This window comes from Leucoraja erinacea, chromosome 1 (genome assembly GCF_028641065.1).
Source record: "Leucoraja erinacea ecotype New England chromosome 1, Leri_hhj_1, whole genome shotgun sequence".
Lineage (NCBI taxonomy): Eukaryota > Metazoa > Chordata > Chondrichthyes > Rajiformes > Rajidae > Leucoraja > Leucoraja erinaceus.
In genome coordinates this window covers 48,596,072-48,611,850 of record NC_073377.1, presented here as the reverse complement: position 1 = coordinate 48,611,850, position 15,779 = coordinate 48,596,072, and the positions used below count along the sequence as shown (strand labels likewise).

At 44.4% G+C, this 15,779-nt stretch overlaps 1 protein-coding gene across 1 annotated transcript in view; it reads left to right on the top strand.

Annotated features, from left to right (window-relative positions):
- cspg4ba (chondroitin sulfate proteoglycan 4ba) overlaps nucleotides 1-15,779 on the top strand; it is a 91,966-nt gene that overhangs the window by 62,098 nt on the left and 14,089 nt on the right. Inside the window, exons 8-9 of the mRNA XM_055634126.1 lie at nucleotides 6,643-6,812; nucleotides 14,904-15,081. Coding sequence (XP_055490101.1) covers nucleotides 6,643-6,812; nucleotides 14,904-15,081 — 348 coding nt within the window. The remainder of the gene's footprint in view (nucleotides 1-6,642; nucleotides 6,813-14,903; nucleotides 15,082-15,779) is intronic.

Genomic DNA, 15,779 nt, shown 5'->3' with positions numbered 1-15,779 from the left:
TCCCAGGGATCAATCTCGTGAGCACTGCCTCAATCACAAGGATGTCCTTCCTCAAATTAGGAGACCAAAACTGTACACAATACTCCAGATGTGGTCTCACCAGAGCCCTGTCCAACTGCAGAAGAAGCTCTTTACTCCTATACTGAAATCCTCTTGTTATGAAGGCCAACATTCCTTTAGCTTTGTTCACTGCCTGCTGTACCTGTAAGCCAACTTTCAGTGACCGGTGTACAAGGACGCCCGGGTCTCACTGCACCTCCCCCTTACCTCACTCCCCTCCATTGAGTCTGTCCAAAACAAGCGATGCCTGCGAAGGGCGCTCAGCATCGTCAAGGACTGCTCTTACCCCAACCACAGACTGTTTACCCTCCTACCATTCGGGAGGCGCTACAGGTCTCTCCATTGCCGGACCAGCAGGTCCAGGAACAGCTTCTTCCCTGTGGCTGTTACATTACTCAACACTGCACCTCGGTGATTGCCCCCTCCCCCCCCCCCCCCCCCCCCCCTAAGTCGCTCTTCTAGGGAGATGCTAACTGCATTTTGTTGTCTCTGTACTGTACACTGCACAATGACAATAAAGTTTGAATCTGAATCTGAATTGAGATAATAATCTGCCCCCTTGTTTTTGCCGCCAAAGTGGATAACCTCACATTTATCTATATTATACTGCATCTGCCACGCATCTGCCCACTCACTCAACCTGTCCAACCTCACCCTGCAACCTCCTATCATCCTCTTCACAGTTCACAACCAATTTTCTATCCATGTCAACACCCTACCCCCAATACCATGTGCTCTAATTTTAGTCACCAGTCTCCCGTGCGGGACCTTATCAAAGGCTTTCTGAAAGTCTAGATCCACTACATCCACTGGCACCCCTTCATCCATTTTACTTGTCACATCCTCAAAAATATCCAGAAGATTAATCAAGCATGATTTCCCTTTCATAAATCCATGTTGACTTGGACTAATCCTTTTACTGCTATCCAAATGCTCCATTATTACCTCTTTAATAATTGACTCCAGCATCTTTCCCACCACCAAAGTCAGGCTAACTGGTCTGCAATTCCCCGTTTTCTCTCTCTCGCTCCTTTCTTGAAAAGTGGGATAACATTAGCTATCCTCCAATCCACAGGAACTGATCCTGAATCGATTGAACATTGGAAAATGATCAGGAGGGGTAGGACTTCCTAAAGGTGTGTGGTTTGCAGGTTTATTGATCACAGTGATTGCCCCTAGAGTGTAGGTGAGGGGTAGATTCTGGAGAGGGTTTGATGGGAATGTGGGCAGAATCACAAAATTGGATTAGTGTATGATGTATGTAAATGGGTGGTTGATTTATAGGTGCAGACTTGGTGGGCTGAAGGGTCTATGTTCATGCTGTATCGCTCTGACTTCATAATTACATTCACGATGAATGTATTGTGTGTTTTTTACTTAAGGTAGCTTTACCTTGTCTATTTCCGATGAAAATGTCTCATCACTGTGATACATCAAATGAGTGTACAGTCATCCGAGATTTCCACAGGTTCTGAGATATTTGGATTGAGTGTTGATTTCAAATGTCAGATACTGCTGAATTATTGCAGGAAGAACTCTAAATAATTTTGTGTCAAATGAAAATGTATTATGTTGCATGTAGCCCATTACTTTCATGGACTGTGGTGTGAGACACTTATGTTCATTTGAAAGTTGTGGGCAATGCTGGCAAAGGCAACATTTATTGTTGGAACAAGGTGGTAGTGTGCCTTTGTAATTCAAGGCAATCTGGCAACAGGCTGTTTGTGCAGGAAAATGGCAGAATAAATGTTAAACCAAAGTTTAAAAAAAAATCAACTACATTCTTAATGAAGAAACTCAACTTACCTTGTACAAGCGGCATGTTTGTATAAGCACAAATGGCATCTGAAGAAATGGGTCAGAAGACGGGCCCTGACCCAGCTTGTCGTCTGTCCATTTACTGCCTGACCCACTGAGTTCTTCTAGCAGTTTGCATTTTTTGCACAGATGGCATACGTGCTATTTCTCATGTTGTTATCTGATGAAAATGCTCCCATAGTTTTGTTATGTGGAGGAATTAGGTCATAGAGTCATAAGGAATAGGAATATAATTCAGCCATTCAGCCCATCAAGTCTAATCTACCATTCAATCATGGCTGATCTGTCTCTCCTTCCTAACCCCATTCTCCTGCCTTCTCCCCATAACCTCTGACACCCGTCCATTTATCCATCCCCACCTTAAATATATCCACTGACTTGGCATCCACAACCTTCTGTGGCAAAGAATCCCACAGATACACCACACTCTGAGTAAATACATTTTGCGTCATCTCCTTCTTATAAGAACGTCCTTTAATTATGAGGCTATGACATCTAGCCCTAGACTCTCCCACTAGTGGAAACATCCTCTCCACATCCACTCTATCCAAGCCTTTCATTATTCTGTATGTTTCAGTGAGGTTCCCCCTAATTTTTCTAAACTCCAGTGAGTACAGGCCCCTTGCCATCAAACGCTCATCATAGGTTAACCTACTCATTCCTCTGATCATTCTTGTAAACCTCCTCTGGACCCTCTCCAGAGCCAGCACATTCCTTCCTCAGATATGGTGCCCAAAATTGCTCACAATATTCCAAATGTGGCCTTACCAGCACCTTTTAGAGCCTCAACATTACGTCCCTGTTTGGTATACGCGCCCTCTTGAAATATCAAGAGTATCAAGAGTATATTTAATTGTCATTTGGACCCCTGGAGGTCCAAATGAAATGCCGTTTCTGCAGCCATACATTACACACAAATAGACCCCAGACACAACATAATTACATTTTACATAAACATCCATCACATAGCTGTGATGGAAGGCCAAATAAACTTATCTCTCCACTGCACTCTCTCCCCCCCGATGTCAGAGTCAAAGTCAAAGCCCCCGGCTGGCGATGGCGATTGTCCCGCGGCCATTAAAGCCACGCCGGGTGGTGCGAGGTCGCACACCGGGTCTTGATGTTGGAGCCCCCGGTGTGCGCTCGCAAAGTCCCGCATTCCAAGCCGCGCGGGGCAGTGGTGCTAAGCCCCGCTCCAGGAGCTCTTCGACCCCGCAACTCGGGCGGGAGAAGTCGCCGTTGCAGGAGCCCCGAAAAGCGGTCTCCCTCCAGGGATCCGCGGGCTCCCGGTGCCGCCGTCCGCAGACCCGCAGCAGCAGCCTCCGACTCAGCAGCAGCAGCAGCAGCAGCAGCGGCAACGCTCCTCCACCGCTCCACCCGCTCCGGTCTCGGCCAGCTCCGCGACGGTGAGGTGAGTCGGCACCTGAGTCCCCGGCTTCTTCCTGTTGGAGGCCGCTCCTCGTTGGGGCCCCAACGACAGCTGAGACCCGACGAGAAAAGGTCGGGTCTCCAGTGCAGGGAGAGATTCAAAAGTTTCCCACCCCACCCCCACCCCCCCACACACACACCCCAACATAAAATAACAAAAACTACATAAAAACACAGACAAAAAATAATAAAAACGCGGACAGGCTGCAGAGGCCACTGCTGACCAGAGTCGCGCCGCCTACCGTCCTAATAATTACTAGCATTAAGTTTGCTTTCTTTTCTACTGATTCGACTTGCAGATTGACTTTTTGGGAATCCTGCAGCAGCACTCACGAGTCCCTTTGCACCTCCAATTTCTGGATTCTCACCCAATTTTAAAAATAGTCTACACCTTTATTCCTACTACCAAAATGCATGACTCCACACTTTGCTACACTATATTCCATCTGTTGCTTCTCTGCCCACTCTCCCAACCTGTCCAAGTCCTTCTGCAGTATAATGTGGATAAATGTGATATTATCCATTTTGGTGGCAAAAACAGGAAAGGAGACTATTATCTAAATGGTGGCCGACTAGGAAAAGGGGAGATGCAGCGAGACCTGGGTGTCATGGTACACCAGTCATTGAAAGTAGGCATGCAGGTGCAGCAGGCAGTGAAGAAAGTGAATGGTATGTTAGCTTTCATAGCAAAAGGATTTGAGTATAGGAGCAGGGAGGTTCTACTGCAGTTGTACAGGGTCTTGGTGAGACCACACCTGGAGTATTGCGTACAGTTTTGGTCTCCAAATCTGAGGAAGGACATTATTGCCATAGAGGGAGTGCAGAGAAGGTTCACCAGACTGATTCCTGGGATGTCAGGACTGTCTTATGAAGAAAGACTGGATAGACTTGGTTTATACTCTCTAGAATTTAGGAGATTGAGAGGGGATCTTATAGAAACTTACAAAATTCTTAAGGGGTTGGACAGGCTAGATGCAGGAAGATTGCTCCCGATGTTGGAGAAGTCCAGGACAAGGGGTCACAGCTTAAGGATAAGGGGGAAATCCTTTAAAACCGAGATGAGAAGAACGTTTTTTCACACAGAGAGTGGTGAATCTCTGGAACTCTCTGCCGCAGAGGGTAGTCGAGGCCAGTTCATTGGCTATATTTAAGAGGGAGTTAGATGTGGCCCTTGTGGCTAAGGGGATCAGAGGGTATGGAGAGAAGGCAGGTACGGGATACTGAGTTGGATGATCAGCCATGATCATATTGAATGGCGGTGCAGGCTCGAAGGGCCGAATGGCCTACTCCTGCACCTAATTTCTATGTTTCTATGTTTCTGCAGAGTCCCTGCTTTCTCTGCACTACCTGCCCCTCCAACTACTTTCGTATCATCCTCAAACTTTGCCCCAACTCCTTCAATTACCTCGACCAAATCATTAATATACAACGTGAAGCGTAGTGGCCCCAGCACCGACCCTTGTGGAACTCCACTAGTCACTGTTCAATTACTGTGCTTGAACAAAGCATGATCAAGCAAAGTTGATACATTTCCAAGAAGGTGCTATATGTGACCTACTGAGAACCTTGCAAGTGTGGCACGAGGTAAATCTTTTTAGCACAGACTGGAACTGGAATTAATAATCTGAAAGGATATTGGAAGTAGATTCAGTCAAGAGTTTTTTTTATCATCTTATGTCTGGAAACAGAACAATGAAATTCTTACTTGCTGAAGCACAAGAAATATGTAAACAATTTACTCTTAATAGGCAATAGTAGTTTTTGCAAAGTCAAAAATATCCACAAGTCTATATAGTTTGGAGCCTATTTGGAGGTTGTACTGTTTAATAGGCAGATGGTTATAGGGAAGAAGCTGCTCCTGAACCTGGACATTAGTTTTCAGGCTCCTATATCTTCTTCCTGATGGCATCACTTTTAAAGAGGAATTGGGTAAGTTTACAAGGGCTTGAAATGTCAGTGTTTCTCTTTTCAATGATTTTTCTCCTATAGGCACACCAATTTGGATTGCAACGTGGAGAGTGGGTATTCTGAAATAACCAATGAAAATTCTGCCCAAAATGTATCCAATAACACCAATGAAGCATTTATGGAATGTTTGCGTGCCAAAGAGATCAAAGAAGAAATATTTGCAGTCAAGCAAAGTAGTCGAGTTCACTGGATGTGAATGTCAAACAGCCATCTGAAACAGGTCATCTGAAACATACCTTGTTATGTCATACATCTGGTTTGCCTATTTGAGGTTGTAGTTTAATAGGCAGATGGTTATAGGGAAGAAGCTGCTCCTGAACCTGGACATTAGTTTTCAGGCTCCTATATCTTCTTCCTGATGGCATCACTTTTAAAGAGGAATTGGGTAAGTTTACAAGGGCTTGAAATGTCAGTGTTTCTCTTTTCAATGATTTTTCTCCTATAGGCACACCAAATTTGGATTGCAACGTGGCAGAGTGCTATCCGTTCTGAAATAACCAATTGGCTTCTGCCCAAAATCTATCCTAACACCAATGAAGCATTTATGTAAATGGCTGCATAAAAGAGATCAAGCAGAAGTAGTCGAGTTCACTGGTTGTGAATGTCAAACAGCCATCTGAAACAGTCATCTGAAACATACCTTGTTATGTCAATACATCTGGTGCAGAGTTTAGCTGGGATGGTCCGAGGGGGCAGGTGCACTTCACATCCAACATTCAAACTTGACTGTGAAGGAAGGAACTGCAGATGTTGGTTTAAACCGAAGACAGACACAATAGCTGGAGTAACTCAGTGGTCAGGCAGCACTCAAACTTTACTAAATGAGTAGGGTTGCTGATCTGATTAGAAAAGGAAGGTTCAGGTTTTTTTTTTTTTTAATATTTTTTTGTTAATCTGGATACATAAAATACTTTTAACAGTTTTTTAATTATTTAAATCAATCAAAATATGTTAATATTTCTGATTATCAGAGACATTTAACAACCTTTAAAAAATATCTGTCTAAAGATGCCTGGGCAGGGCAGGGCAGTGCAGAGGTTTAAGATCCATCATCTGAGGCCAAGTTACCATTCACATAATGGTCCACCTCATGGAATGACCCTGGCAACAAGGCCGAGGCCTTCATAGAGCCTCAGAGTTGGGGCAGGTGCAGGAATTCAGCGAGCTCAATATATGACCACATAAACGCAATGCAATCCAATGTACTTGTGCATTTTTGATTTTAGTGCAAATTATATGGAATAAATATTTTTCCTTAATGATAGTAAAATACTTTTGTGCCACAAGTTACTGAGTGATCTTCTGTGGTTTCTCTGCTTGATCCAAATTGAACCAATTATAGAATCAATCTTCGCTGTGTTCTTACAGGAATGTTACAATTTATTAATTCCCAACATTTAAAAGCTGTAACCAATGATGCCAACATTGAAAATCGACTCATAACATACACTGTGGTGGACTTTCCAAAGCTTGGCAGAGTTGTGAAGGTTGAGAAGGACAATGTGACGCTCGAAGTGGCTAACTTCACCCAAAGAATGGTAAGTTTCGTGTTCATTGAACTGTTTGGTCTGCATCTTATAAGTTTAATAATGAATACATGTCAATATACAATACAATACAATACCGTTTATTGTCATTTGAACCTCAAATTAAGTTCAAATGAAATTTGGTTTCTGCAGTCATACAACAAGAAAAGAACCATGACACACACCAACACAATTTACACAAACATCCATCACAGTGAATCTCCTCACTCACTATGATGGAAGGCAAAGTCTTGTCTCTCCCCTGCTCTCCATTCTTCTCCTGATGTCAAAGCCCCCGGCGGGCGATGGTAAGTCCCGCGGCCATTAAGGCCACGCCGGGTGATGCAAGGTCGCGCTCCGGGTCTTGATGTTGGAGCCCCCGGCGGGTGCTAGCAAGTCCCGCGGCCGTTAAAGCCGCGGTGGGCCATGTAAGGTCCCGCTCCAGGTTCAACCCCGCAATTCGGGCGGGAGAAGTTGCCGTTGCGGGAGCTCCGAAAAGTGGTCTCCCACTAGGGGCTCGCGAGCTCCCGATGTCACCATCCACCGGACCTGCGGCTGGAGCCTCCGAGCTCCAGAGTCGGGTCGCCACCACAGCTTCTCCCGTTCCAAACTCGGCCAGCGTTCCACGATGGTAGGTCCGCAGGCTCCGCGACTGGGGCCCCAGGTCGATCCGGTCAGAAGCTGCTCCATGGTGCTAGGCCCCAAAGACAACGGACACCCAACAAAGAAAAGATCGGGTCTCCGGTGCAGGGAAGAGATTTAAAAGTTCCTGCCCCCCCACACATACAGTTAAAAACAATGTAAAAACCACTACAAACTACACTCAACGGGACAAAAAAATAAAAAAGACAGACGGGCTGCAGAGGCCGCCTGCAACGTTGGTCGTGCCGCCCCCATCTTATCTGATTGATCTAAGATTGAATAATTTAAAAGGGCAAAGTGGGCTGACATTCTTGTTTCCATGCTGTACAATTCTGAGTCTAAGGATTTCATACTTCATATCAGAGTCGAGGAGGAGCCATCTTGGGGAACGGCTGCTAACCAGCAGCCATCCGTTTAATTCACTTTTTTTTTGTAGTTCTAGTGAGTCCTGTGTTTTGTTTGTGGGAGAAATAGACTTTTTAATGGGGGGGGAAGGGGGTAACTATATTTCTAGGTCCCTACCTGGTCGGTGAGGCAGCTTTTTCTCCGAGCTGCCCCGCCGACCCGTCCTCGTGGCCTACCAGCGGGCGTGGAGCGCTGGTTCCTGGTGGGGACCGCCCAGCACCACGGCTTCGGTGGCGGCACAGCGCTGGAGCGCTATCGCGGAGCGGAGCGGGTGATGCCTTGCCTGGGTCGCCGCGCTGGATCGACGCACTGGAGCTCTGGTGAGCTGTGACCGCCGTGTTCGACACCTCTGGGCTGCGGGTCTGCGGAGCGGAGCGGGTGGCGCCGACTTCAACATCGGGAGCCTGGGAGTTCCAAACCGGCACGGCCTTGTCGGCTTTGGAAGCCGCGGTCTCCGGTAAGGAAGCGGCCGTTCCACGTGGCTCAGCCGCTGAGAGGACTCTCCCGACGCCGGGGCAACAGCACCCGGTGAGAACGGCCAGGAACATCGGGCCTCCGTAGAAGCAACAGCGGAGGCCTCAATAGGCCTGACTTTGGGAGAACTGGGGATGGGGACTGGACATTGTGCCTTCCCCCACAGTGGTAACCATTGTGGGGGGATGATTTTTGTGTGTAAGTGATTATTTTAGTTTGTGTCCAAGATGGCTGTCGGAAGGGAGAGTGTACGCTGGCGCGGTTTAGCTGCCGCTGCTCTCTCTTCACATTGTGTTTTTGATTTTTTTTGTCTTTGGATCGAATTCTGTCTTTAATTTGTGTATTGGTGATGTCTTTATTATTTATTTTACTCCGATTATATGTTTTTTACTCTTGTTAAATTCTGTAAGGTGTCCTTGAGACTTTTGAAAGGCGCCCACAAATAAAATGTATTATTATTGTTATATTTACTTTGCGCCTGTTATTGAGACTGCGTGTTTTCCTGCTAGTACCTCAGCGGGACAGGCAGCATCTCTGGAGGGAAGGAATGGGTGATGTGTCTGGTCGAGACCCTTCTTCAAACTGATGTTAGGGGAGTGGGCGGGACAGCGATAGAATGTAGTCGGAGACTAGTAAGACTGGTGGAAGAACTGGGAAGGGGATGGGATGGAGTGAGAGGAAAAGAAGGAGCTATTGTTCAAATAGCCCTTGCTTTTCCTCTCACTCCATCCACTCCCCCATCCCAGTTCTCCCACCAGTCTTACTGCCTCTGACTACATTCTATCTCTAGAATGCCCGCCCACTCCTCAGACATCAGTCTGAAGAAGGATCTCGCCCCGAAACGTCGCCCATTCCTTCTTTCCAGAGATGCTGCCTGTACCACCTGAGCTACTCCAGCATTTTGTGTCTACCTTCGATTTAAACCAGCATCTGCAGTTCTTTCCTACCCATTTTATCCCAGCTAGTAGTTTGGCTTTGGAAATTCAGTTCATGCCACCAGAGGAACATCCCTTTTCATCTTCAAATAGTGCCATGGGATCTTTTATATAAACCCTGAAAAGTAGTTGAGACTTCAGTTTCATCTGAACAATGGACTTAAGACAATCAGTCACCCCTGCTTTTGGAAGGATGGCATTAAGCTGGGAAGAGTGCAGAGAAGGTTTACAAGGATGTTGCAAGGATTTGAGAGCCTGGGCTATAGGGAGAGGTTCGGCAGGCTAGGACTTTATTCCTTGAAGTGCAGGAGGCAGACGAATAATCTTATATATAATCATGGGGGAATAGTTTGGGGAATGCACAGGGCCTTCTTTTACCCAGAGTAGAGGAATCAAGAATCAGAGAACATAGATTTAAGGTGAAAGGGGAAAGATTTATTAGGAACCTGAGAGATAACTTTTTCATACAGAACGTGGCAGGTGTATGGAACGAGCTGTCGGAGGAGGTAGTTGAGGCAGGTAATACAACAATATTTACAGCACAATTGGATAAGTACATGGATAGGAAAGGTTTAGAGGGATATGGCCCAAACATGGGCAGGTGGAACTAATGTAGATGGGGCATTTTGGTCGGGATGAGCAAGTTGGGCCAAAGGTCCTGTTTCTGTGCTCTGACTCTTTAACACTTGACTGGAGCTTAGGGAAGGCAGTTTGCGTCATTCCGCGCTTTTTCAACATCCTGACCATATCCTAATCTCAGATAAGTCTCCTTTCATATAGAGGGTCAACTGAGCTTTAGACCCCTCTGATCACGGACTTGCGTTTGTCCCAGCTGCCAATCTTCAACTGCATGCTGTAAAGAATTTCTAGTCTATTACATTGTATAATCATTCCTCAGATGATACTTGTTACTTCAGCATGCATCTGCGGTGGTGTTTGTTAATCTATAATAGTATTTAACTAAGGATCCATGATAAGGTATTCAGATAAGTATATATCCCAACATATTTTCATGTGTAGTTTGTCAAAACAAAGGAACTGTTATTAATAGAAGAAAACAGTCGGACAGGGAGTATAATTGAATAAAGAACTACTATATTGAATTGTGTAGGAAAGAACTGCAGATGCTGGTTTAAGTCGAAGGTAAACACAAAAGGCTGGAGTAACTCAGCGGTACAGGCAGCATCTCTGGAGAGAAGGAATGGGTGACGTGTCGGGTCAAGACCCTTCTTCATACTGATGTCAGGGGAGTGAGCGGGATAGAGATAGAATATAGTCGGAAACAGTAAGACTGGTGGGAGAACTGGGAAGGAGGAGGGGATGGAGAGAGAGAGGGAAAGCAAGGGCTATTTGAGGTTAGAGAAGTCAATGTTCATACCGCTGTGGTGTAAGCTGCCCAAGCGAAATATTAGGTGATGTTCCTCCAATTTGCGCTGGACTTCACTGACAATGGAGGAGACCCAGGACAGAAAGGTCAGATTAGGAATGGGAGGGGGAGTTAAAGTCCTGAGCAACAGGGGGATCAGGTAGATTAAGGAGGACTGAGCAGAGGTGTTCAGCGAAATGATCGCCGAGCCTGTGCTTAGTCTCGCCGATGTACAGAAGTTGACACTTGAAACAGCGAATTTGGTAGATGAGGTTGGAGTCTGATCTGGGCCTGAGCCTCCTCCATTCTCAGAGTGAAGTCCAGTGCAAATTGGGGAAACAGCACCTCATATTTCGCTTGGGCAGCTTACACCCCAGCGGTATGATCTCCTGGTTGCTCACATTGACTTCCCTAACTTCAAATAGCCCTTGCTTTCCCTCTCTCTCCATCTTCTCCCCCTTCCCAGTTCTCCCACCAATGTTACTGTCTCCAACTACATTCTATCTCTGTCCCGCCCACTCCGCTGACATCAGTCTGAAGAAGGGTCTTGACCTGAAACGTCACCCATTCCTTCTCTCCAGAGATGCTGCCTGTCCCACTGAGTTACTCCAGCATCTTATGTCTACCTACCGTATTGAATTTAACTCCTGTAAAAGCACCTTAAATAATTCACACAGTATCATGAGCCACATGAAATATTCTGTCATTATTTGTAGACGTGATGAAGAGGATCTATATATCCAACAAAAATAACGAGAGATCAGACCCAATATTGGATAGTTGCACAATTTGGTCCGATTCATTAACTTTTATTTGTTCAGTCTTTGTAATAAATGAAAACCACGCTTACTTCAAAGAACTCGTTAGAGTATGCATGCAGTTATTTTTCTTGTTTCTGTTTCCAAGATGCATGTTTGATCTTGGGATCTGGATTTTTTGAAAATGTTCAACATACTTTCAACAGACTTCCTACTGCTAAGCTGAGGAGGTGTGTGGGATCAAGTTACATGTAACTGTTGTTCCAGTATCCTTGTACAGAAATGTATAAACTTTTTACAAAGTAGTAAAACACAGCTTTTTGAACTACTACTAATGGAATTCCGAGTACCTGGAGGCACCGGCATGATGTCGCTGCTGAGTTGGTCTTGTGAGAGGATATTAGTTTAGTTTAGAGATACAGCGCGGAAACAGGTCCTTCGGCCCACTGAGTCCGAGCCAACCAACGATCCCCGTACACTAGCACTATCCCGCATACAAGGTACAATTTACAATCCTTACCCAAGCCAATTAACCTACAAACGTGCTCGCCTTTGGAGTGTGGGCGGAAACTGAGGCACCCGGGGAAAATCCGTGCGGTCATGGGGAGAACGTACAAACTCCGCATAGATTGAACCCAGGTCTCTGGCACTGTAAAGCAGCAACTCTAATGTTGTGCCACCATGCCGCTCCTCGGATTTACTTTGGGACATTTGTTTGACCACTTGCATCTCAAAAGTACTGTCACCCTTTATTTTCAGTATGAAACAACAGAGATGTTTCAACAAGCTGCTGCAACAAGCATAGTTAACCTTCACTGTACCTTGTTAACTGTATCTGTTCTCTATTAATTGGCTAATAAATAAACCTGTATTCTGAGCAAAACACAAAGTGCTGGAGGTTCTCAGAGGGTCAGGCAGCATCTGTGAAGGGATGGATGGCCACATTTTGGGCAGGGACACTGCTTCAGAATGCCTGTCTCACTGGATATGCAAAATTGGTAAGAATAGACTATTACGAGTTCATATATTACCATAATTGTGAAGATAGTAATGTACTAGAAGAATGTTCTTCCAGCAGCTGCTTATAGACTTAAACTAGGCATTTTGCTCAGTTTTTTTAAATTATTGTCCTAAACCAACTTCAACATAAATCACTTTGCAGTTATGGTATGGCATTCATCCCTCAAATAACATGGATAGTTACACAATAATTCTGAACCAGTAATATGAGATGTACATAAGTGTTTGTCCCCTCTTCCCCATCTTGCAACCCCAATGTAATGCCAGATCGGTGCCCTGAGCTTGTGGTCAGGTGCTGAGCCCACAGATGTTCATTGATGCAAGTTACACAGCAACAATTTGCTGGAAAAAATACAACGTGCTGGAATAGCTCTGAGGGTCAACTGCATGTAAGCAGTTTTTTTTATTGGCTGGAAATAATGGCATTGTTTTAGGCAACCAGAATGGAAATGATGAGGTGATTTCATGAATCAATAAATGTTGATAATTTATTGACACTGTTTGATTTAATATACACATTTCATATGTAATATTTCTCCTGTCCCAAATTACTCTCAATCACAGAGAGAAGTTGCAGCAGTTTCTGTTTGCTCTGCACTTTAAACAGATTCAGTTTGCTAGATGATACATTTTCTGCAGCGTTCCAAAAGAGAAACCTCCCTCCTGGCTTCATGTTCATTGACTGACATAGTGATGTCAAGTTCATTGACAGGTTGCGGGTCTTTCCAAAGGTAAGTATAGTTTTACACGATCAAACCTTAGAACAACAGGTAGGTAAGGGTAAGTAACTATTGTTAGATGGTGAAGATGGCAGATATAGAACCTCAAAGGACCTAAATTGCAGGGAGGCGAGGATTACATTAGGACTTTTCCACTACTGCTGACTATCCTAATTTCTTTCATTGATAATGCGGGGATCAGATGGATAATGGACAACGATAGCACGTTAATTAAATTAGCTTGTTGGGCCCTGCAGGAATCACTGCTGATCTTTTTTCCCCACAAACACTTGCATCATGGATTTAGCCCTCCTTGCTTGCTTTCAGCTATGTGTTGTTTTTTAAAGATAGCTCTCCATTAAAATGAGGACTGGTAATCTCATTACTATATTATATATGGTCCATTTCCCTCGAGCGGATCATCTGGCAATGCTTGTTCCATCGCCACTAAAGATTTATTTTTTCAATTTAATTTTTGACACATCCCCAGTCCATCCGCTGTTGGGAATTGAGTTTACATTTACAATGTGGTCTTCAATACCAGTTATGCCTTTAGATGGTGCTATGTTAGAAATGTTTTGATGCACAAGTTCATCCATTGTCGCATGAACTAAACACACAATAAAGTAATTTATCTGCATTGTGCACCACTTCCAGAATTTGGAAGCATAATTCCAGAGTACGTTATGCAGCCACTTCAATAATCACGTGCTTATCACATGCATTTGGAGGCATCTCATGATCTCTACATTTATTGTGTGCAGTTCAGGCTGCCTTGTTACAAGCAGGAAAGACTGCAGAAGAGATTGACCAGGATGTCACCAGATGGGCATGAATTATGAAGAGGCTGGAACTTTTTTTCCTTAAGCATTGCAGGCTGAGAGATTACCTTTGTGGTTGTGTACAAAATCATGAGAGGCCTAGATACGGTGAATGTTTTCCCCAGGGTAGAGGAGTCTAGAACCAGAGTGGATGTATGGAACAAGCTACCAGAAGTTGAGGCAGGTACTATAACAGCATTTAAAATATACTTGGACACGGATAAGAAAAGTTTAGAGAGAAATGGGCCAAATGCAGGGAAATGGGACTAGCTTAGATGGGGCATCTTGGTCAGCATGGATGAGGTGGGCCAAATGGCCTGTTTCCAAGCTGCATGACTCAAAGACGTAGGTTTATGGTAAGAGAGGAGAGATTTAGAGGCGTGAAGGGCATTTCCTTCACACAGAGCACATGGAATGAGCTATCAAAGGAAGCTGGATACAAAGTTTACATTTAAAAGATCTTTAGGCAGGTACGTGGATTGGAAATATTGAGGGATATGGGCCAAATGCAGGCAAATGGAAAAGCTCAGTTATAAAGCTTGGTCAGCCTGGTTGGTTGGGTTGAAGTGCCCGTTTCCATGCTATATGAATCTATGATTCCATGACAAATGTCTAGTCATATCTAGCATGTGAGAATTTTCTTCAGAGTAACACTGATTACCCCTTCTCCAAAAATCTGAATAACAATGCATTAAGCTTTCCAAAGGATTAATAAGGTTTACATATCCTCAAAAGAACCAGATAATAAAATGTACCTATTATGCCTTGCCTCATGCATTTTTTAAATTTGATCTATTGAAAGTTATAAGTATAATAGTTACGTAGATGAGAGAAAGGCCAGTGGTTAGAAGGTGTCCATAGTTATTTACAAAATGTTTTAAGTCATAATGTTAGATTTTAACATCAATACTTTACTAATTTATGGGGTAAACTTGTGCTTCTGAACTTTATTGTTTCCAATAGGTTGATGAGAATATGATTGCATATGAGCATACACACACTGAGGCTGTAAATTGGAGTGTTGAAGACTCATTTCAATTTATAGTGTATTCCTCACCGGCCTCATTGGAACCCCAGGAGTTTCACATCATCATCTCGTATGATATTGTTGGACGATCCAGTCGTCTTCTTGCAAATGCAGGTGAAGTATTGATAGTAAAGCTTCTAAGTCTCTTGGTTAGATTGTACCGCACAATAGGACTACCGACGGTGAAAACCTCAGATGTAATAGCAGATCATAACAGCTAGGTCGAGGCTTGCCTTCCTATCATTCAAAGTACACAATCATAACAATTCCCTCAACATTTTTTCTTCTTGCCCTTCCCCGTCTCACAACCGAGCCTCCTCACCAGCCATCTTCCTTCTCAACTGCCCCTCTCTGATCAACTCTACAGATAGATCCTTCCGCTTCCCCGTTCACCCCCGTTATAGTCTATCCATCTTCCCCAAACACCTACAAGCATCAGTTCAGTTATTACTCCACCCTGAAATTGATCCTCAGTGTCATAATGATAGGAAGAAATGGCCTTGTGTCTCATGAAGATCCAAATTTTCAGTGTCTCGGGGTATGGAAGGGCTTTTGCAAATGTAAAATAGTGTAAACTTTGCATAAAGTATTGGAGTAACTCAATGGATCAGGCAACATCTCTGGAGGATATGAACAGCTTTTTAGTAGGGACCCAAAACATTGCCTATCCATGTTCTGCAGAGATTCTTCTTGACCTGAGTTACTCCAACATTTATTTATTTATTTTTTTTGTAAAGCAGCATCTGCAGTTCTTTGTGTCTCCAACCGTGTACAGTTTGTTTTACTTAGGGGCAGTCTTTATTTTTCTCTCC